This window comes from Eriocheir sinensis, chromosome 19 (genome assembly GCF_024679095.1).
Source record: "Eriocheir sinensis breed Jianghai 21 chromosome 19, ASM2467909v1, whole genome shotgun sequence".
NCBI classification, from domain to species: domain Eukaryota; kingdom Metazoa; phylum Arthropoda; class Malacostraca; order Decapoda; family Varunidae; genus Eriocheir; species Eriocheir sinensis.
Genome location: NC_066527.1, coordinates 4,729,642 through 4,751,838, shown reverse-complemented (window position 1 = coordinate 4,751,838; position 22,197 = coordinate 4,729,642). Strand labels below are relative to the sequence as shown.

Genomic DNA, 22,197 nt, shown 5'->3' with positions numbered 1-22,197 from the left:
CAACTTGTATTCCGGAAACTAGAAATAGAAAAAGAGAAAGTGGAAGGGGGAGGAGAGGGGTAGGGAAGGGGAAGGGAAATAGGGGAAGGGAAGGAAAGGGGAGGAGGAGGGAGAAGATGGGAGGGAAGGGAAGGGGAGGGGAAGGAAGGGGAGGAGATGGGAGGGGTAGGGAAGGGGAAGGGAAATAGGGGAAGGGAAGGAAAGGGGAGGAGGAGGGGAGAAGATGGGAGGGAAGGGAAGGGGAGGAGAAGGATGGGGAGGAGATGGGAGGGGTAGGGAAGGGAAGGAAAGGGGAGGAGGAGGGGAGAAGATGGGAGGGAAGGGAAGGGTAGGGGAAGGAAGGGGTAGGGAATGGGAGGGGTATGGAAGGGAATGGGTGGAAGGGAAGGAGGGGGAGGGAAGGGAAGGGGAGGAAATGGAAGGGGAGGGACGGAGAAGGGGAGGAGAGAAAGTACCTCCCAAACAGTTCTCCGTGTGGCCGCGTGTGGCGCTGCGTGTGAGCCAGTACGGCCTAATCGTGTCTGTGTGGATATTGCGAGTCCGTGTGTCTGTAATTCTATAACCTTGATGCTTTATTTGTTTATTTACAGTAGAGGAGGGTGTCAAGGGATGAGCTCGTCTTTTTCATTTGTTTTTATTGGTAGTTTTGATTGTTTTTTACTTTTCTCCTTTTTTTTTTTGGTTCTCAGATGACCATTGACTTTTTTTTTCGGTTGGTGTGTTTCATATTGGTATTTTTTTTCTTTAGTGATCTCTATTTTTTCTATCGTTACCTCTTACTCTCGTCTTTTTACTTATTTCTATCTTTATAACCTTTAATTGCTACCTTTCTTATTTTTTACCATTTTTTGTTCAATGATCTGTACTTTTTCTTTTTTGACTAACATTTAACAATTTCATATTTTTTTCACTAAACTCCACTTTCTTTCACCCTCTATTCAACAATCTCTGCTTTACTTTTTTTATCGTTTCAATTACTAGCGTTCATAGTAGCCCTGGTTTTGTTCCGTAATCTCTTTTTTTCCCTCTCTTTCCCTGCAGCTCGTAGTGGAGGAATTTCACGCTCGCTACAATCCCCTCCAGCGACTCGGAAAACACAAACAAATGCAGAGGTCACGAGAGGCCAGCCCTTTCATCCCGTCATGCCTTAAGTTACGCTATTACACCCGTTCCCTTGATACAATAATCCACGAGAAAGTACGTAGACATTGACACGATGAGGAAATGTGACTAGACGAGAATGATTGATGGTTTTACTGCACACACACGAAGAAGAAAAAGGGAAGAGAAAGAGAATGGGAAGAATGGTTTTACTGCACAAATACGAAGAAGAAAAAGGGAAGAGAAAGAGAATGGGAAGAATGGTTTTACTGCACACACACACACGAAGAAGAAAAAGGGAAGAGAAAGAGAATGGGAAGAATGGTTTTACTGCACACACACGAAGAAAAAGGGAAGAGAAAGAGAATGGGAAGAATGGTTTTACTGCACACACACACGAAGAAAAAGGGAAGAGAAAGAGAATGGGAAGAATGGTTTTACTGCACACACACACGAAGAAGAAAAAGGGAAGAGAAAGAGAATGGGAAGAATGGTTTTACTGCACACACACACACGAAGAAGAAAAAGGGAAGAGAAAGAGAATGGGAAGAATGGTTTTACTGCACAAATACGAAGAAGAAAAAGGGAAGAGAAAGAGAGAGAAAATGAGAAGACTGGTTTTACTGCACAAATACGAAGAAGAAAAAGGGAAGAGAAAGAGAGAAAAAATGAGAAGACTGGTTTTATTGCACACACACAAAGAAGAAAAAGGGAAGAGAAAGAGAAAGAGGAAGAGAATGAGAATGGTTTAACTGCACAGGATACACAGACAGAGAAGAAAATGAGAAGAGAAAGGAAGAAAAAAGAGAAGATATAAAGAAGGTGACATTGAGACTACTAAGAGGAGTGACTAGAAGAGAATGAAGGATAATTTTACTGCACACAAACACAGAAAAGGAAAAAAGATAAAGAGAATGAGGAAGAGAATGAAAATGGATAAAGAAGGAGATGTTGTAACGAATAAGAAAAGGGAATAGAGGAGGAATCAAGGTAAAGAAATCATACATACCCTTTTCATCACCAACACATAATAATACTGATAATTGATAATGAGGAAAAGTAATCAGTGTCGCAGCTGCCAACTTCAAAATTAATATATCTTTTATTTATCACTAATGCGTAATGAGGGATTGATTGGTTGATAATAAAGGGAAAATTACTGACGCATTACCCGACTTCATGATGTCACGATAAAGAAGCTCACGTTAAGAGAGAAAAAAGCTAGAACGGGATGTTGGGATGTATTCTCAAGCGCTTTTGGCTTTATCAACAAATTAATTCAAAGCCACAAAGATTAGTCGAGTTCACGATTTTTTATTTTCACATTCATGGTGCAAAAGACTTGTCACTGTATCGCCTGACTCAAAAGACTACCCATGAAAATACCCACAACAACCTCTACGAAAGCCTTATCAAATGTGTGTGTGCGAGGCCCGAATTCGCAAACGATCTCGGCTCTCACAACCAATAAATTCAAAGGCCACTTAAAAAGATTAGTTTTGGTTCACGAGTTTTTATTTTCACATTCATGGTGCAAAAAACCTGTCACACTATCACTAGACTCAAAAGACTACCCATGAAAACACCCACAACAACCTCTACGAAAGCCTTATCAAATGTGTGTGTTTGCAAGGCCCGAATTCGCAAACGTTCTCGGCTCTCAAAACAAATATTTCCTAGGGGCACAAAAAAGATTATCCAGTTTCTCTAGAGTGTTTCTTTCACATTCATAGTGCATTAGACATGTCAAACTATCACTAGACTCATAAAACTACCTATGCAAGTACCCACAACAACCTCTGCGAAAGCCTTACTAAATGCGATTGTGTGAGCCCCGAAATCCTTGACCATAAACTTTCATTTTTTTCTTTTTCTCTCCATGGCTCGGCGTCTTGGAGGAATGTCGCTCGTTCACTCGTTCCAGCTGCTGCACTGAATGAATATCCCGCCAGCACTGCAATTCTCTGAAAGGGCCATATATTTCAACGTTTCGGTGCCCAAGATCAGTTATTTGGCAAGGCTTTCGTGGGAGTTTGGGACATTTCCAGGGGTATTTTTATGACCCTGGTGGTAGTTTAACCCTTCTTCTGTACCAGGAACCTATAAAAACACTCATGAGGACCCGATTGATCTCCTTTTAGGCCTTTGGAAATAGCTGATGTGAGGGGTGGAAGCGTTGGAGGGACATTCTTGAAAACAGTTCGGTGCCCAAGATCACCTATTTGTCAAGGCTTTCGAAGGAGTTTGGGGCATTTCCAGGGGTATAGTTTTATGACCCTGGAGGTAGTTTGACCCTTCTTATGTACTGAGGACTCGATTGATCTCCTTTTCGTCTTTTGGAAGCGTTGGAGGATACCGACTGAAGGCTCCTGCTCTGAGGGTGAAATCTTAGCTCCGACATCGAGTAATAGGCTACGTGGCGGGACCTCGGAGATAGTCAGGCGAGGTGGAGCGAGCGTGAAAGGGAAATATATTGGCGAATTCGGAGATTGCGCGTTTGTTGGCATTAGTGTATAGCTTGTATTTTGAGTGTCTGAAGAAATGGTAGTGATAGTGGTGGTGGTGGTGGTGGTGGTTGTGGTAGTAGTAGTGGTTATTATTGTTTATGTTGTTGATCGCGCGTTTGTTGGGATTAGTGTATAGCGTGTATTTGGAGTGTCTGAAGAGGTGGTAGCGGTGGTGGTGGTGGTTGTTGTAGTAGTGGTTATTTTTTTTATTTTTTTTTATTTTTTACAGCAGAGGAATCACTTCAAGGGCATAAAAAAGGTAATAGAAGTGAAAAAAAAGCCCGCTACTCACTGCCCCTAAAATACTACTACTATTATTTTTGTTGTTCCTGTTCTTCCTCTTGTTCTTTTTCATGTTCTCTTTCCTTCTGCTTTTATGTGATCTTGTTTTTTGTTCGTCCTTGTTCCTCGTGTTCGTGTTCTTCTTCTTCTTCTTGTTCTCCTTAGTCAGTGTTCGTGTTCTTGTTCTTGTTCTTCTTGTTCTTCTTAGTCAATGTTCGTGTTCTTGCTCTTGTTCTTCTTGTTGTTCTCCTTAGTCAGTGTTCGTGTTCTTGCTCTTGTTCTTCTTGTTCTCCTTAGTCAATGTTCGTGTTCTTGCTCTTGTTCTTCTTGTTGTTCTCCTTAGTCAGTGTTCGTGTTCTTGTTCTTGTTCTTCTTGTTCTTCTTAGTCAGTGTTCCTATAATTAAAGCAGAGGTGAGTTGCCAAAACGAGAACATCAACATTACAATCATTATCTAGCTCGACAAGGAAGAGGTTACACGCCGACACTGGGACATATTTTACTTAACGGCATCCACCAACCAGCAATTTCTCCTCTTCCTTAAGTGCAATGCTCTCTCTCTCTCTCTCTCTCTCTCTCTCTCTCTCTCTCTCTCTCTCTCTCTCTCTCTCTTCTTTCTTTTCTTTTTCTCCATTCTTCTACTTTATTTCATTTCATTCTTATTTTAATTCTCCCTTCCTCTTCCTTTTTTTGTGTGATTCTCTCTCTCTCTCTCTCTCTCTCTCTCTCTCTCTCTCTCTCTCTCTCTCTCTCTCTCTCTCTCTCTCTTCTTTTTCTCCATTCAACTACTATTTTTCCTTTCATTGATATTTTAATTTTCCCTTCCGTTTCCTTTTTTTTTTCGTTTGACTCTCTCTCTCTCTCTCTCTCTCTCTCTCTCTCTCTCTCTCTCTCTCCACGCCCTGCAGCCTCCAATGACTCCCTCTAGTGCCAGCCTGAGAAACTATCCCTCCAAGCACCAATCGCGGAGGGAAGGAGGAAAGGAGGAGGGGGAATGGAGGAGAGGAGGAGGAGGAATGGAAGAGGAACGTCTTAGGGCAATACCTCCTCCCCCAGCAGACGCCTTTAGTTTGAATGAACCCATGAATTAGCGTGAAAAATGATGAGGCAATACATTCAGGCCTTCATCTATAGCGTAAAGTAACAAATTCGTAACGTAATACCATGAAGAACTACTGTAGGTTATGGTTGCATCTGTGTCATTTAGTTTTTTCTTTATTTACCTCGTTTCTGTTTTTATCTCCTCTTCTTTCTCACTCCTTCCTACATTCCTTATATTTTATCTTCCATTTATAGGTTTGGCATTAGTATTTTCTCATTTTCAGTGGTATAGATCTATCTCCAAACCCCTTTAGCTTGAATGACCCAATGCATTAGTGTGAATAACGACGAGGCAGTATATTCAGGTGTTCGTCAAAATCAGAACAAACTCGTAACGTAACACAGACCACAAGATAAAAATGTATCGTGCCAGGCTATGTTAGGTTTGTCATTTGGGATTACGCTCCTCATTTTACTTTTCTCCGTTTTTTTTCTCTTCTTTTTCCTTACTATGTCTTATCCACTTCTCCTGCTGCTCCTCTTCTTCCTCCATCCAATCTGTCAGTCGGTAAATAAATTATCTCTCATATGTAGCCTAATTTTGTCATTATCTTTTTGTCACTTTCAGAATACAACCCAGATGATGAATTAAGTGGGAAATGACAGCCCAGTAATCAGGCTTTTATTATGATCGTGTACAAAATAAGTGGCTAGGCTATCATTGATCCCCGTCTCTTTTTCTTTATTTCGTGTTCCTATTTTCATCTCCCTTCCTCATCCATTTATTCACTAGGTTTCTTCTCTTCCCTCCTACTTGTTCTTCCCTGTCGCTTCATATACTCTCTCTCGTGTATAGTTTTATTAATATTTTGTAAGAGTGAGAGACTAGGCTATCATCAATCCCAGTCTCTTACTTTCTTTCCTTCCTTTTGTCTTTTATTTTTCATCTCCCTTCCTCACCCATTCATTCATTCACTACAGTTACTATATAACTCTTCCTCTTTCCTCCTCCTGTGTGTAGTTTTGTTAGTAATTTGTTAGAGTTTAAGAGGCTAGGCTATCAGTAATCCAAATCTTTTACTTATTATCTCTATTTCCTATTTCATTTTCATCACCCTTCCTTTCTCACTCATTCATTCACTACAGCAACTTCCTCTTTCTCTTTCCTCCTCCTGTCTGCCGCTTAAGTATTTTCATTGTGTGTAGTTTTGTCAGTAATTTGTTAGAGTTTAAGAGACTAGGCTATCAATAATCCTCAGCTTTTACTTATTTATCTTTATTTCCTATTCCATTTTCATCACCCTTCCTCTCTCACTCATTCATTCACTACAGTAATTTCCTCCTCTTCCTCTCCTTCCCTTCTGCTGCTTCATAAATCCCCTCTTCGCCATGGGTAATAGTTTTTGTCATTACTTTTTCTCGTTTATATTCATCCGCCGAGGTCGTCTTTTTCAATTTCCCGCCCTTCCCTCGCCCCATCTCTTGCCGTCTGATTGCACCACACTCTTTTTTTTGCCTCCCTCCTCCCCTTCAGCTGCTAAAATAAAACCAACTATTCCGTCCTTGTTTATTGAAGCGGCGTCTGTCTTTCCCCCGTTTATTGCTCTTCCGTGTAATACTCTTATAAAGGTTTTTAGTTTCCTCTCTCTCCTCTTCCCTCTCACTTTGGTCGCTAGCTCGTCCTTCTTGTGTATTTTTTTCTTCTCTCCCTCCTCCTCCTCCTTCTTCTCGTCCTCCTCTTCATCCGCAGTATCTCCTCTTTCATTTTCCTTCTCCTCCTCCTCCTCCTCCGATATCTCTTTTTTCCTCCTTCCTCCAACTTCGCCATTTCTCCTTCTCGTCTTCCTCCTCCTCCTCCTTCGCCATCTTTTCTCATTCATCTTCCTATTTCTTCTCTTTCGCCAGCTCTCCTCCTTCATCCTCTTCCTGCACCTTCTCCATCTCTCCTACTTCTTTCCCCTCCTCCTTCGCCACCTCTCTCCTTCTTCCTCCTCTTCCTCCTCCTTCCTCCTCTTCTCCCTCCTCCTCCTCCTCCTACTTTACACACCGATCTCGTATTATAAATGAATTATGCAAGAAATTATTTATGGGGAACTTAATGATTTGAACGTGATATAAATTATGAATGCTGAGAAGTGGCCTAATTACATATGTTTTAATTGAACTATTTATTAGTAAAACTGTTCATTTTTTACCGGCTGTACATAATAAATTACTAGACAAGGTTATTTTGTTTGCATGTGATTTGAATATTTATTGGAAAAATCTCTGTAATCTTCGAGTGCCGTAAATAATAAATGTGGAAAAAGTTAGCTTGTTTTATGTGGTTTAATAATTATATTCATCGGAAAACCTTGGCGATTTTCATGTGTTGTTAAGTAGAAGTTTGGAAATATCAGCTGTTTTCATGTAGTACAAACTATTAATCGAAAAAAAATAGTGTTTTTCACATGCTTTAAAAACAAAAATGAAAACTCGGAGATTTTCACATTTTTTGCAGCAATAGGAGAGAAAAAAAAAGCCTCAAAACATAGAAATGCGGAAAGGTCAGCTGGTTTTCAACCGTAACATTTTTTTTCTATTTTTACAGAAACGGAAACAGCTCAAGGGCAAATAAAAGGAGACAATAAAGAAAAAAAGTCCGCTAATCACTCCTATATATATATAAATAAAAAGTTCAGAGGAGTGGAGAAAAAGAGGTCAATTTCGGGAGGAGAGGTGTCCCGATACTCTCCTCTTGAATATACAGAACACATTGGTAAAACTCGATATTTATATATGTATTTTTCTAACTGTGTAGTAAAGAACAGATTAGAAGAAAGCCAGTTGTTTTCATACGCTGTAAACTACTTATCTGAAAAAAAACGGGCAATTTCACGTGCTGTAATATATTAATAAGGAAAATTCGGCTGATTTCATGTGCTTTTTATTTTTTTTTACAGCAAAGGAAATAGCTCAAGGGCAAATAAAAGGAGACAATAATGAAAAAAAAGCCCCTCTAATCACTCCTATAAAAAAAAAGTTCAGAGGAGTGGCCGAAAGAGAGGTCAATTTCAGGAGGAAAAAAACTCGGCAATTCGCACAAACAAACAAACAAATAAGTCAAAAGAAGACCTAAGCAATAAATATGGAAAAGTATGCTGATGTTATTTGTTTTTTTATTGAAAAATCTCCGTAATTCGCACAAACAAACAAATAATAGAACAGAAAACAAACAAACAAGCAAACAACTCTAACCTTGAAAGTGCAAAAAATAAAAACAAACAGGACACAAAACAATAAAAAAACGTACACTATGAAAAATATGGAAAGGTTAGCTGATTTTCTTGGGTAATCAAAATAAGTATGAAAAAAAAATCGGCTGGTTTTCATCCCTAACAAAATACACATTGGTAAAACAAGTTCGGTATGTAACAGTTTTTACGTGAAGAAAGGTCAGCAACTGTTGTCACGTTCTAAACCAAACTCTTCATTGACTATCATCCGTAAACTCGACAACAATTCTCCCCTGTTCAAAACTATAAATATCAAAAGTCATCACTAATATAATGTCCATTGATAAAACAACAACAAACTCGGAAGCTGTTGTCACATGTATCCTACCAAACTCTTCGCTATCATTTATTCGTTAACTCGGCAATATTCACGTGTGTTAAACTATAAATATGGAAAAAATAAATTCTTTTCAGCCATAATCAAATGTCTATTGGTAAAAAAACTCTCTATAGTAGTTGTCATGTGTTCTGAACCAAACTCTTCGCTTACATTCGTTCGTAAACTGTAATTATTTTCACGTGCCCTCAACTATAAATACGGAAAAGTCAGCTTGTTTTCACCCGTAATACAATATCAATTGGTAAAAAATAACAACACCTCGGTAGATGTTGCTTTGGTTATTTGTTCTACCAATATTTTCGCTAACATTCATTTATAAACTCTGCAATTATTTTCACGTGCCCTAAACTTTAAATTCGGAAAAAGTCAGCTTGTTTTTTACTTATGATAAACTATCCACTGGTAAAAAAACAAACAAAAACTCGATAGCTGTTGTTATAATTATGTGTTTTACCAATATCTTCGCTAACATTCATTCATAAACTCAACAATTATTTTCTCTTGTGCTAAACTCGAAGTATCAAAAGAGTCAGCTATTTTTCATCTTTTATTAAATATCCTCTGGTAAAATAGCAACAAAAAAAAACCTCGGTAGCTGTTGATATTTGTGCTTTTTCAATATTTTCTCTAACATTCATTCTTATTTTCACATCTCCTGAACTACAGATATCAAAAGAGTCAGCTTGTTTTCGCCCCTAATCAAATATCCATCGCTAAAAAAGAAAGAAAAACTCGGTATATAATTGCTTTCAGGTGCGGAACGATTAGCAGCAACTGTCATATTCTCTCAATATAAGTTTTCGCCAACATTTCACTCGTTCTCTTGACAAGGGCTGCGTTGTGGAGAGGGGGAGAGAGTAGAAAAGGGGAGGGGGCAGAGAGGGGGGAAGAAGAGGAGGGGGCAACATGTTCAGGGTTTTGTTGGTTAAATATTTCATGCGCAGCTTTTGGTCGATCCTTCTCCTTTACTACAAAATAAAAAAGAGAGTAACGATGTAAATTTTTCCATAAACTTAAGTCCTCAATGTTTATGTGCTTCTACTCCATTCAGATACCAAGGGCGTGTGTGTTTGGATGGGAAAGGCTAAAGTTAGAAGTAGATGTTGGTTTGCTTTTGTGTGTGTGTGTGTGTGTGTGTGTGTTTGTGGGAGTGTGAGAGAGTAGGCGGGAAAAAAACAAATGTAGATGGGTTGAGAGCAAAGCTTACATCAGGAACTGTCAGCTTTAGGCGTGCCATGTTAGGGGAAGTGACAGCTCCGTGTGTGTGTGTGTGTGTGTGTGTGTGTGTGTGTGTGTTTGGAATTGTGACGCATTAACTCAAAGCCTCACACACACACACACACACACACACACACACACACACATACAGCTGGGGGAAGGCATCAAGGTCTTTCAGCAGGTGTACACGAAAAATCACATGTAATCACGCGCACTCACCTGACTTTTGGCTCTGCGACACATCTTGCCGAGAGTGAGAAGCGACAGGTGCGCGCAGGGAACCGGGAGAGAGGGAAGAGCAGGTGAAAGAGGAGCTTAAGTAGTTTTGAATGGAATTTTATATCTATTTAAAGGGAAGAGGAAATGATAGAAGGGTTACAAAACATGCTATTTCTATTACAAATGCTACTACTACTACAACTACTACTACTACTACTACTAATAATAATAATATTACTACTACTACTACTGCTAAAAAATAATAATAATAATGATACTACTACTACTACTAATAATAATAATAATAATAATGACTTCCCAGAATGCTGTTAATAATAAAGTGAGATGGTTTTCATACTAACGTTTAATTTGACCTTTTATTTAATGTTTTGTTGTGCCTTTCTTACTGTATGTCTCACATTTCTCTCTCTCTCTCTCTCTCTCTCTCTCTCTCTCTCTCTCTCTCTCTCTCTCTCTCTCTCTCTCGCTCGGTTGAAAAATGGAGCAGCAGAGAAGCGTTAAAAGGGAGAACAGAAGGGTGACCTACGATGACTTTCAATGACTTTCGATGACTTTCAATGACTTGCGATGAATTTCAATGACTTGCGATGAATTTTAATGACTTACGATGAATCTCAATGACTTACAGTGACTTACGGGCCTTATAGTGGCTCACAGCGAGACTCTCCATGAACAGAAGGCAGTGGCTGAGTGGTCAGAGTGCGGGTGAGGGGTTCTCAAGGACACGGGTTCGAGCTCCTCCCGCCGCTACAAGATGGCTATTTTTCAGACATCGCCAAGTACCCTAAGACTACCCACAAGGTGTCCTGAATCACCTGTCAACCAGGACTCTAGATTAACACTCTAAAAGAGTAAAAAAAAAAAAAAAAAGTTAAGATTGACAGCATGAGCCAAGCAAGATGGCGCCACTACAAACACTTGCCCGCGCCATAACGGACTGGGGCCGACCGTCAGGCCCCACCTAGAAAGCCTACCCCAGCCATAGACAGAACGTAAAAAAGGGTGACATTGATTTATAATGATTTACAGTGACTTACAGTGAATTACGGTGACTTACATTGACTTACGGTAACTTACAGTGACTTACAGTGACTTACGGTGACTTACAATGACTTATGGTGACTTAGTTTTTTTTTTTTTACAACAAAGGAGGCAGCTGACTTACGGTGACTTAATGAATTACGGTGACTTAGTGAATTACGGTGGCTTACAGCTAATTACGGTGACCTACAGTGATATACGGTGACTTACAGCGACTTACGGTGACTTATAGTGAATTACGGTGACCCACAGTGATTTACGGTGACTTACAGCGACTTACGGTGACATACAGTGAATTACGGTGACCCACAGTGATTTACGGTGACTTACAGCGACTTACGGTGACTTATAGTGAATTACGGTGACCCACAGTGATTTACGGTGACTTACAGCGACTTACGGTGACATACAGTGAATTACGGTGACTTACAGTGAATTACGGTGACAGTGAATTACGGTGACCTACGGTGACTTACAGTGACTTGCGGTGACTTAGTGACCTCTTTATTTATGGTGACACGGTGACTTATGGTGACTTAGAGAATTACGGTGACTTACGGTGACTTTTGGTGACTTAGAGAATTACGGTGACTTATAGTGAATTACGGAGACTTAGTGACTTATGGTGACTTATAGAATTACGATGACGTACAGTGAATTACGGTGACTTGCAGTGAATTACGGTGACTTACTGAATTACGGTGACTTACAGTGGCTTACGGTGACTTAAAGTGAGTAACGGTGACTAGTGACTAACGGTGACTTACTGTGAATTACGATGACTTACAGTGAATTATGGTGACTTAGAGTGAATTACGGTGACTTACAGTGAATTCCGGTGACTTTCAGTGAATTACGGTGACTTACAGTGAATTACGGTGACTTACAATGAATTACGGTGACTTAGTGACTTCATGACTTACGGTGACTTACAGTAACCTCCAGTGACTTACGGTGACTTACGGTGATCTGTTGTGACTTACGGTGACTTAAGGTGACCTACAGTGACTTACGGTGACTTGCGGTGATTTACAGTAACTTACGGTGACTTACGGTGAGCTACAGTGACTTACGGTGACTTACGGTGACCTACGGTGACCTACAGAGACTTACGGTGACTTGCGGTGATTTACAGCAAATTACGGTGACCTACAGTGACTTAAGGTGACTTACGGTGAATTACGGTGACCTATAGTGACTTACGGTGAGCTACAGAGACTTACGGTGGCTTAGTGACTTATGCTGCTCTTTGGGGACGGAGCTCTCGACTCCTTACTTTTAATGACGTGCCTCTCATCTCCTCCTCCTCCTCCTCCTCCTCTTCTTCCTCCTCCTTCTTATCTTCCTCCCCTTCCTCCTCTTCATCCCCTCCAAAGGCAGAAAAGTGAGAGCCTTGCTTCATAACAACACTTCTAGAGCTCTTCAGAAAAAAAACTAAGAAAATAAACGAGAGAGAGAGAGAGAGAGAGAGAGAGAGAGAGAGAGAATACCTGTGCGTTGCTCTTTAAATACGAGTTTCAGTTATTTTTTCCTCTTCTCTCTCCCCCTCCGATGCGTCTTCATACATTTCCATATATCTTTTTCTGTGCTGTTCCGTTTGTCTCGAAGTTGTGGCAAGGGACCGTATATATTCTCCCTTTTATCTATTAGAGTTCTCATTTCACTATAACATAAAAAGAAGTCCATCAGATACTCTAATTATAAAAAAACAAGGAGAATGAAACTAGCCTATTACGTTTTAAACATGTTTCAGAATATTATTTTCCTTTAAAAAATTCAATGTATCTTTTTCTCTGCGATTCTCTTTTTACTTAAGGGATCACAAAGTACTGCATATTTCTCTATTTACGTTTCAAAGCATCAAATTCACCACAGTATATAGATACGTCTATTAAATACAACAATTATTAAAAGTTGATCTAGCCTACTTTGTGCTAAATTCGAATTTCATAGTATTTTTCCTTCATGAATTTCAATATATTTCTCTTTGTCTCTGATTTATGGCAAGGGGCAGTATATTCCTCTTTTTACTTATCTGAGCATCAAATTCACTACAGTATTAAGATAAGTCCATTAGATACTACAATTACTATAAAAAAGAAAAGAAAATGAAACTAGCCTACCATGTTGAATACGAGTTTCCGATTTGTTTTCCTTCATAAATTTCAATGTAGCTCTTTCTATGCTATTCTCTTTGTTTCTACTTTATCACAAAATACAGCATATCCTTCCATTTACTTATGACAACACCTAATTCACTACAGTACAGAGATAAGTCATTTGAATACTACGATTAAAAAAAAATGAAACTAGCCAACTATGTGCTAAATACGAGTTTCATAATTCTTACTCCATACCTTTTTATAGATCTCTTAGTTTATGAGGTATCAGAAAGTACAGAATATTCCTCCTTTAACCTTTCAGATCATCAAATTCACAGTGATATAAAGAAAAGTCAATTGAATACTGAACAAATAATGAGAGGTAAACGGGGAACTACTTAGCGCAGCGGAGGAATCACACAGACCGAAGCGGTTCATTCGTGTGTTGATTGCCAGTGAGTTAAGACGTTGCGTTAATTTCCTCCGTAATTACCGGTATACAGGTGAACAAGAGGACCCACACCACGACCAGAGCAATTATATAAGGTAAGTTTATGTTTGGGTACAATTACTAAGTGTGGCAAGTCATTTGGGGCTTAACTATCAATATATATGACAATTTATAAGTAGCTGTATTAGTAAAGTATTTGTCAGGTGATTAAGAGCGTAATTATCGGTGCGTCAGGTAATTTGAGGCTTAATTATGGGTGTGTTAGAAGCGATGCGTCCCCCGGCCTTCCCACGCCAACTTAATCCTTATGGAACGTGTATTAATTTATTTTGTAGGCGAAGGGAAGGCTTGTGTGTGTGTGTGTGTGAGAGAGAGAGAGAGAGAGAGAGAGAGAGAGAGAGAGAGAGAGAGAGAGAGGACACACACACACACACACACACACACAAGGAAGTAGCAACATAAAACAGCAATATAAAACAGACAGACAGACAACGGACAAATATACATACACACAGACATACAGACAGGCACATGCACTCATACCCCCAAACAATAAATATGTATAAAAATGAGGAAAAGTAGAGGCAGACAGACAGACAGACAGACAGACAACCACTCGCACACATACAAACTGACACGCATACAGGTAACTACAGTCAAACAAAACAGTGATGCATTAAATAAAGGAGAAAAATACAGACAGACAGACAGACAACCACAGTCAGTCAAACAAACACCTGAAAAACAACACTAAAACAACATTCAAAAAAAGGCTTGAAAAACTATAGATACCTTCAACTTTTCCTCCGACAATTAAAATCCTAGTTGGCTGCTGACTCACCCGCCTTCCCTGGGTTGCCACAAATCGCCACACACACTCACACGATACACACACACACACACATACACACACTAGGAGTTGTATTTAGAGGTTATTGTGTGTATTTCCATGGGTAGTACCGTAGTTTCATAAGCTTAGTGATCGTTTGACTAGGCTGTATACCATTTATGTGAACAAGCACTCATGAGATTCTGACTAACCTCCTTTTTGGTTTTTGGATGAAAATAGTTCACACACACACACACACACACACACATGATAAGGCTTTCGTTGAGGTTATAGTTTGACAAGACTTCTACACCATGAATGTAAAAGGACACTCATTAAAACCCGACTAATCTCCATTTTGGCCTTTGGAATCAGCTCACACTCACACATATGATAAGGCTTTCGTAGGGGTCATTGTGGGTATTTCCATGGGTAGTTTCATGAGCTTAGTGATAGTTTGACAAGGCTTCTACACCATGAGCGTAAAAGGACACTCATGAGAACCCGACCAATCCACTGTATGGCCTTTGGAAATAGTTGTTGCGAGGAGAAAGCGTCTGTGAATACGGGCCTCGATCCTGTCTGAACCTGTGGCTTTGGTGGGTTCAGGTTTAGGTTCAGTGGGCTAAGAAGATGCCTCGATGCAGGTTAATTAAGGGAGCCAGCCTTACCTGCCTCACCTGGCCTGGCCCCACGTGGTCTCGGTTAATTAAGTCAGGGGAAGGGGAAGGGGATGGGAATGGGAATGACTAGGCTAGGCTGTGTGTGTGTGTGTGTGTGTGTGTGTGTGTGTGTGTGTGTGTGTGTTGGTTACGTCTCTGTTGGTTATTTTATTTTTTATTTTTGTTGTTTTAGGGTTTTATATGATGTTTTTTTTTTCCCTTTTTTTATATCTTGTTTTTGCCTACTGCTTATGCTTCTTCGGCTTATTTTCCTTCATTCTTTTATATTTTCTTTTTCTCTATTCGCTTCATAAATATTTTACACACACACACACACACACACACACACACATACATACACATTATATCTACATGTGAAGCATCTCTGCCATAGCCTACTAGTGACATAGCGGGGTTAGCCTACTTATTTACTTAGTGGGAGTGATTTGTTGGTATAGAATCTATTTTTTTTTTTTTACTGTTAGCTTCTCCATATCTTAGTTTAGAGAGGTAGTTACTCACCTTTATGCTTACTTACCTAATTGACATCTCTCCAGGAGGTTAGCAACAGTTTTGAAATTGTATGAAAAAAATAATAAAGGGGAGGAAGAGGAAGGGAGAGGTATGGAAAGGGTATATCTAGTGGCGTTTCTTAATGTTATACTTATTTCCCTTTCCTTTCCCTTCCTCTACCCTTCTCTTTTACTTCCTTTTTATGCTTTTCTTTCCATTGTCCTCTTTTCATTCTCTACCCTTCCCTTACCTACTCTTCCCTACCCTTCCATTCCCTTCCCTTCTCTTCCCTACCCTTCCCTTCTCTTCTCTTCTCTTCCCTTTCCTTCCCTTTCCCTTTCCCTTTCCTTTCCCATCCCTTCCCCTCCCCTTCCCACCTCCCGTCTTTGTTTTATTGTGTTTCTCCGTGTCGGTTTGCATCTGTTACCGTATATGTAAATAGCATAGAAAGGATAGGATAGCAGACACGCCGACGCTAGACACCTATAAGTAACATTTTAGGATTTAATAATGTACAAAAAAGAGGCATTGAGGGTTTCACTGATGACTGTGGCTTGTTGAGATTGAACTGGTCTTGTAGTAGGTTTAGTTTTTTTTTTAATTAAGTTTTTTTTTGTGTGTGTGATTTCAACGCTGTTTATTTTTTGTTAGATTCTTGTGTGTATCAATGCTGGGTGTTTTGAATTGATTTTTTGCGTGTATTAAGTTTTGATGTTTTTTTTTTGTTAATAGAGTTTTGTGTGTTTGATTTCGATGCTGTTGTTTTGTTTATTGATTTTTGTGCGCATTCGATTTCAATGCTGTTTATTTTAAATGATTTTTGTGTGTTTAAGTTCAATTCGCGTTGTTAATTTGATTTTTCCGTGGTTGATATTAATGCTGGGGTTCTTTTTCTCTATATTTTGTTTGTTTTGTTTGTTTTTGAATTTTTTTTATATGATTTTAAAAGGTAGGCAGTGGGGTGGATCTATCACGTAGCCTGGTATGCTATATATATTATTATTTTTTTTTTTTACAGATATTTCGGTTATTTTATTGGGTTATATCGCTGAAGTTTTAGCTAGTGATTTATCTTTTATTGGGAACGCTTTGCCTTGAGCTTTGATATGTTGCGTTAGGTGGCTTTTTTTTGTATGTGAATTTTTGGTCTTTATTGAATTATTGTGTTAGTGTTTTCCTATATAGCTCGTTACAATCCTCGTTCTCCTCCTCCTCCTCCTCCTGTCATCATCATTATCATCATTATCACCATCCTCATCATCCTTATCCTCATCCTCATCATCATTTTCATCATTCTCATGCTCATCATCATCTCCCTCCTCCTCCTCCTCCTCCTCCTTATCATCATGCTTTCTTACATTTCACTTCTATTTAAATAAGGAAAATCAGTCTCAATGGGGCAGAAAAACTCCGATAACGTCAAGGAAAAGAAAACTATTAGAAATTCAATTAAACCAGACGGCAACACGATCCTGCCACCTCCGCTCGTGTGTGTGTGTGTGTGTGTGTTCGTATTTCTTCATTTGTGCACCTATTGATATCTTTAATCCAACGTTGCGTAGACAGATATAAAAGACGGTGCAGAAGTAAGAAAATAAATCAGCTCCGTCCTTTAGTCTATAATTCTAAAAAACAGTTATTATGTAGCCCTGTCAGCCTTCACACTTCATTCCTCATGCTCAGAGCAGGGCTTAGCCGGGTTTTTTTGCTCTTTGCGTTTGGCCAGTGTTGAATCGAGGGTTAAATGCTGTTGGCTAGAATGTTGAATGCGTTTGACCACCTTCTTAACACTTTTTTTCATAGGAACAGTGATTTGCGTTTTTTTCTCTTGTTCTAAAGCTGTTTCCTTTCCTGTAAAAAAAATAAAAAAATTGTGAAGGGAAAATAAAAAACACACTTTGGGTAATGTTTTATTGACAGATACAATCAGTACACATCAAAACATCCAAGGGGAGGGGACAGAACATCAAACATTGGAGTCCACAACAAAAATACTTAGATGGGGGCGGGGCATGTGGTAGCCTGCCCCGGTGGCCTGCTTGTCTTGGGGTGTAGCCTGCAGGGGATGATGGGGCTCTCAGGTGGTGCCGAGGTGTGTGTGCTCAGGTGAATGCCAAAGACACAGCAGCGAGGAGTGTCCCGTAGTCATATTCCCAATCTCCCTATGGTTATGTGGCGCCCAAGTGAAGACGCTCGGCCGTAGCTTCGAAACTAACCATGAGCTGTTCTGGAAAATTCTCTCATTGTTACTCCCACACAAAATTCCCCTTCAAGACCGTGACCTTTTTTTTTTTTTTTTTTTTTTACTGCAAAGATAGCAGCTCAAGGGCAAAACTAAATGGAAAATCAAACCCCGCTGATGACTGCTACCCTATAAGAACGTAGATGAGTGTGTTCAATTTCAATGCTGTATTTTTATTGATTGTTTTGTGTATTTTAATTTCAATGCTGAGGTTGTTTGCTTTATATCTTTCTTTTTGTTTGTTTTTCTCTATTTAAGTCTTACCGAACTTAGGATAAAGTAACCTTCCCCGCTCAAGAGTGCGCGCTGCAAACCAGTAGAGAGACAGGGCATACACGTCCCGTAAGAAAGGCAGAACAACACAAAGTCACAACCAGGTAAATTCTGACGCAGACTATATGGCCGCTACCGTCCAAAAATTCGGATAAGAAATGACACGTTACAGTACTTCGGCTCACATTCTCAATCATTTCGTGGCTCACACACCCACAGTTGGTAAGCCTTTGGTAGAGGTTAGTGGGAATGATTTGTTAGTATAGAATCTGTTTTTTTTTTTACTATTAGCTTCTCCATATCTTAGTTTAGAGAGGTAGTTACTCACCTTTATACTTACTTACCTAATTGACATTGACATTGTATATCGATAGTTTCATGAGCCTAGTGATAGTTTGACAAGGGATCTGCACCGTGAGCGTAAGAACCACTCATGAGAACTCGACTAATTTCCACTGTGGCTCTTGGAAATATTTATAATGAGAGCCTAGAGCGTCTGAGAAAATTAATAGGGTTCTGTCACACTCACATTTAATAAGGCATTGGTAGATATCGTTTTGGGTACTTTTTCTGTGGATAGTCTTATGTGCCTAGTGATAGTTTGACAAGGCTTCTGCACCGTGAAAGTAAGAACCACTCATGAGAACCCGACTAATCTCCATTGCGTCCCTTGGAAAAATCTATAGTGAGCCGAGAGCGTCTTCAGAATAGGGTCCTGTCATACTCACATTTAACAAGGCTTTGGCAGAGGTTGTTGTGGGTATTTCGAAGGGTAACTTTATGTGCCTAGTGATAGTTTGACAAGACTTCTGCACCGTTAACGTAAGAACCACTCACTCATCAGAACACGACTAATCTCCACTGTGGCCCTTAGAAATAATTATAGTGAGAACCTAGAGCGTCTGAGAATAGGGTCCTGTCACACTCACATTTAAAAAAGGCATTGGTAGATATCGTTTTGGGTATTTCTATGGATAGTCTTATGTGCCTAGTGATAGTTTGACAAGGCTTCTGCACCGTTAACTTAAGAACCACTCATTAGAACCAGACTTTTCTCCTTTGTGGCCCTTTGGAAATGTTTGTAGTGAGAGCTGGAAGCGTCTGAGAACACAAACCTAATTAGCGATTCTGGTGATACTCTCTTCACACAGCCACATAAAAACACCTCGACCTCGACATCGGAGTTCGCTAAGTGGTCATGTTTCGTATGTCAGTGTTTCCAAGTGCGTGTAGGTTAAATTTTCAGACGAGGTCGGCGCCGCTCTCCCTCAGACCCCGAACGTTTGCGTCATGATAGGCGTGGCTGCGGGTTTGGTTTGCTTTACCCTTAGGTGTCGGGATGGGTGGGTGCGGCGCCCCCTCAGAGCAGAGCAGATGAAGTGTTGGGGTGGCCTTTGCTGCGGCTGACGGAGTGTTATTGATTACTGTTCTGGCTGTGTGTGTGTGTGTGTGTGTGTGTGTGTGTGTGTGTGTGTGTGTGTGTGTGTGTGTGTGTGTTTCTGGTTGTCTTTGTCTGTGTCTTTGTCTGTGTATGTATCTGTGTGTTTGGCTGTCTTTGTCTGTGCCTGTGTCTGGTTGTCTTTGCTGTGTCTGTGTATGTGTCTGTGTATGTCTGTGCATCTGTGTCTGTATTTGTGTCTGTTTGTGGTTGTGTCTGTGGCTGTGAGCACTGGAGCATTTCTTCCTTCGGGACACCGTTGCGAGGGGCAGCCGTCCCCAACAGGCTCCCCACAACTCACATTTTTTGGTTTGTTTTTGACGCGTTGTGTTGTGTGACAGCTGTCCCCCTCCGGAGACTAACAGACATAGCATTTTTGTGCCCACGACCGTTTCCGCGTAAAACAACTTTTTTCCCTCTATTCCCACGAGATCATGTGTCGTAATGAACACCATTGAGTGCCGGGGTTCGAACTTTGACCTTCTGAGTACAAGTTCCCGGCACTCAGTCGTGTTCATTACGGGATTTTTCTCTGTGTTAATGCAGTGTCCCTAATGAGATGATGTCTCTCTTGTGACCCCCTTCAGCTTACCTCTCCCAGACCCCTGGAAAATAAGAATGAAAAACATTATAAGTACTGTGATATTCCTCTTAATGTGGACAGTCGTCAATCAGAATGGTTTTGTCACAGTTCAGGATGATGGATGACAATGTTTACTTTGTTAGTTTACTGATTCCAAGGGAGCCACAGATAAAGTGAATCGCATACCCGGCTCCACATCCAACCTGTTTGTTTATTCTGTCTGAGGAAGGGCAGAGAACCAGCCACACAAATAAGTACGTAGTTAGAAATGGTGTTAAGGAGTCCGAGTGTGACCTCACCTCGGATTTGGCTGATTCAATGAATACCAACATAGTCAGTATTTTTCTCTTCAGAGGTCTCGGTTAGCACAATAATTTTAGAGGCCGCGGAATTTGCCCTGAACTATTCGCTACTCTTCATATAACTCCACCAAACAGACAAAAAATAGCCAAACAATCATACAATAGAAAAGAATATATTCCCCTCTGACAATGATAAAAAAAACCCCATTCCATATCTAGCACTACAGCACCGTCTTCTATGGCCCGCCTAAGATTCCGTTGTGGCCCCCCGGGGAACCATGGAGCCCGGCTTGAGAGACAGCGACTAAAAACAATACAGAAAACCAACACCCGCGGGACACCTGCTCCTCACGATGCTGTCCTCGTGTTGCCAGGCTTCCCTCTCGAGTTTTCCGTGTCATGTCCGTGTTGCTTTGTGATGTGCTGTAGCGTGTGTGCAACGGAGAACGTCTTGTTGGGAAAAGATGAAGGCTTGGTATAAAAGATATGTTTGGGTCTGGAAGAAGTTTGATTCGTTTGATTGGTGTCGTGTCTCGTTCGTGTTGTAGCGGTGTGTGGAACCGAGAATGCCTTTGGTTGGGAAGAGAAGAAAGAAGGATTGGTTGTATAAAAGTAGTGTTTGGTTTTATAAAGGAAATATTTGGGTTTGTAATAAGTTTGGTCTGTTATTATGGTTTGCAATAAGGGTTTGAAGGTGGTTGGTATATAGTAAGGGTTTGTGTTCGTACTATGAAGGGTTGGTTTATGTGGTTTATCATGAGGGTTTGTGAGTGGTTTGTGAAGAGTTTAAGTACTTCTTCGGTGGTAGTTGTGTCTTACTTTATATGACTTTCATTATATGGAGCCATTACTTTTAATTAAGGATGAGTTCGTATTTGGTTGATGGATATGAAATTGTGTGTGATAGAAATGAACTTGTGTTTGTCTGGTAAAAAGGAAATTGTGTTTGGTTGGTTAAAAGGAGTTTGTGTTTATAAGGAGCTTGTGTTTGGTTGATAAAAGAGTTTTTGCTTGGTTGATAAAAAGGAAATTGTGTTTGGTTGATAAAAAGGAAATTGTGTTTGGTTGATAAAAAGGAAATTGTGTTTGGTTGGTTAAAAGGAGTTTGTGTTCAGAAAAAGAAGAGCTGGTGTTTGGTTGATAAAAGAATTTGCGTTTGGCTGGTATGCAGGGGTTTGTGTTTGGTTTGCTAGATCAAGAGTTCGTGTTTGGCTGGTTAAAAGTTTGCGCTTGTAATAGGGAAGGTTCGTGTTGGGTTTACTAAAAGGAGAGTACGTGTTTGAATTGTAAATAAAACGTGCGATGTCTACGCTTGGTCAGCACGTACAAAAAGTATAGTCTGCAATAACGCCATGACTTACGTTGTCTTCGCTCTCTCTCCGACTTGACTTGCTGAGGGGCGCTACGGTAGGCAGGGCAAATGGCGGGCCGTCTGCTATCTGTGAGGGGGCCATCCGGCGGTCAGCAGAGAGGTCAGCAGGGAGGCCAGTAGGGTGAGGCCGCACAGAGAGGGGGTCGGCGCGCCCTGGATGGCCGCGGGGTACTCGTCTGCCGGGGTGAGATGCGGGTTACTTTGCATTCGTGATATGTGCGTGGCAAGGGGCCAAGGGGGGGGAGGAACCCATTTTACATGACAAAGAGGATGGCCTGATGCCACGGCGCGCTTGTTGAGATCTAACCTCGCCTCACTCTCTCTCTCTCTCTCTCTCTCTCTCTCTCTCTCTCTCTCTCTCTCTCTCTCTCTCTCTCTCTCTCTCT

The 22,197-nt window shown here is 40.5% G+C and overlaps 1 protein-coding gene across 3 annotated transcripts in view; it reads right to left on the bottom strand.

Moving 5' to 3' along the window:
* Positions 1–17,498: 17,498 nt before the first annotated feature.
* Positions 17,499–22,197, bottom strand: part of LOC127000575 (junctional adhesion molecule B-like) — a 238,005-nt gene continuing 233,306 nt past the window's right edge. The window contains exons 9-10 of one of the 3 annotated variants that reach the window (XM_050864404.1): positions 21,801–21,987; positions 17,499–17,823 (exon numbers count right to left, since the gene is read on the bottom strand). In XM_050864404.1, coding sequence (XP_050720361.1) covers positions 21,875–21,987 — 113 coding nt within the window. In that variant the 3' untranslated portion in view covers positions 17,499–17,823; positions 21,801–21,874. Of the gene's footprint in view, positions 17,829–17,884; positions 21,010–21,800; positions 21,988–22,197 lie in introns of those variants that run through there. The other 2 variants (XM_050864401.1, XM_050864402.1) reach the window with 2 other exon arrangements.